Source organism: Aplysia californica, unplaced genomic scaffold (genome assembly GCF_000002075.1).
Source record: "Aplysia californica isolate F4 #8 unplaced genomic scaffold, AplCal3.0 scaffold01984, whole genome shotgun sequence".
NCBI classification, from domain to species: Eukaryota; Metazoa; Mollusca; class Gastropoda; order Aplysiida; family Aplysiidae; genus Aplysia; species Aplysia californica.
In genome coordinates, this window is record NW_004799254.1 from 6,340 (window position 1) to 7,570 (window position 1,231).

Here is a 1,231-nt window from a genome sequence, read left to right on the forward strand (position 1 = left end):
AGTCCCGTCGCGGATGATACAGCGTCTCTTCTGCCACACCCTCCAACCACCCACCACCTCAGCGACCAATCACTACTCACGTCGTGGTGACTGATATACATAGTCCCGTCGCGGATGATGCAGCGTCTCTTCTGCCACACCCGCCTCATGCGACCCTCCGACTTCTTCAGCAGGTATCCCGTCTTCTCACAGCCGTGTGACTTGTCCCCGCTCAGCTGGTGCAGGCTGTAGCCAGCCGGACTCGAACTCACCGGGGCCTGCGTGCCGCGCGGAGCGAGCGAACAAACAAACAAACAAGCAAACGTACATACATTAGAATTTAATTTGTTGAACATTTTGGACCTTCGGACTTAACGTAATCCTAGAAATGTATAACAAACAAATATACATACATATATTTTGATTTGTTGAACATTTTCGATCTTCGGACTTACGTAATCCTAGACATACGAGGGGCATACCAAAAGTTTTTTACCTGACTATGAAGGAATAAAGGTAGAGAAAGCTGAAATTTGGTACTAAGCTTATTCCTTCTTTATATAGTCGCCTCCCAGAGTAATGCATGTTTGCCATCTGTGTATGACCGTGAAAAGACCTTGAGAATAAAGGACCCTCTCTATGTTTGAAAACCAGCCCTCAACCGCTTCTTTGACATCATCACTTTTTTTACTCCAAAATTTTATCACAACATAGGATGGGCAATCAGTTCCGTATACGGCATCCTGTAGTTGCTTGCCTTGCAAGAACAAATTATACTTCATTACTACCCTGTGCTCAATTTTCTCCATTTTTAGGTTGAAACTGGAGAACAACATACCCCCATTCACAGTGCGCTGGTGGTAAGTAAAACCAGTAATCTGAAATTCCCCAAAATTTACAAGCATTCTAGAAAGATGATTGTTGGCTTTCACCCCACATTTCAGCTTTCTACCTTGATTCCTTCATGGTCAGGTAAAAAACTTTTGGTATGCCCCTCGTTTTATATAACAAGCAAACATACATAGGCCTACATACATTTGATTTGCTGAACATTTTCAATATTCGGACTTCTGATGAAACCCTAGACAGGAATCTTGGACTATAAAAGGCAGACAAGATGACTAGATCTTTCAATTTTAGACAACACTGTTGAAACAATGTCAACAACAATAAAAACAAGAAAACATAATAATAATAGTGATAATAACAGCATTAATAATGATAAAAAATACAATAACAATAATAATAATAA

At 40.8% G+C, this 1,231-nt stretch overlaps 1 protein-coding gene across 1 annotated transcript in view; it reads right to left on the reverse strand.

Annotated features, from left to right (window-relative positions):
- The window catches only part of LOC101849900 (arf-GAP with SH3 domain, ANK repeat and PH domain-containing protein 1), a gene marked incomplete at both ends in the record, with an annotated part of 14,315 nt that overhangs the window by 5,265 nt on the left and 7,819 nt on the right, over positions 1 to 1,231 (reverse strand). Inside the window, 1 exon segment of the mRNA XM_005113332.2 lies at positions 81 to 257. Within this exon segment, the coding sequence (XP_005113389.2) occupies positions 81 to 257 (177 nt within the window).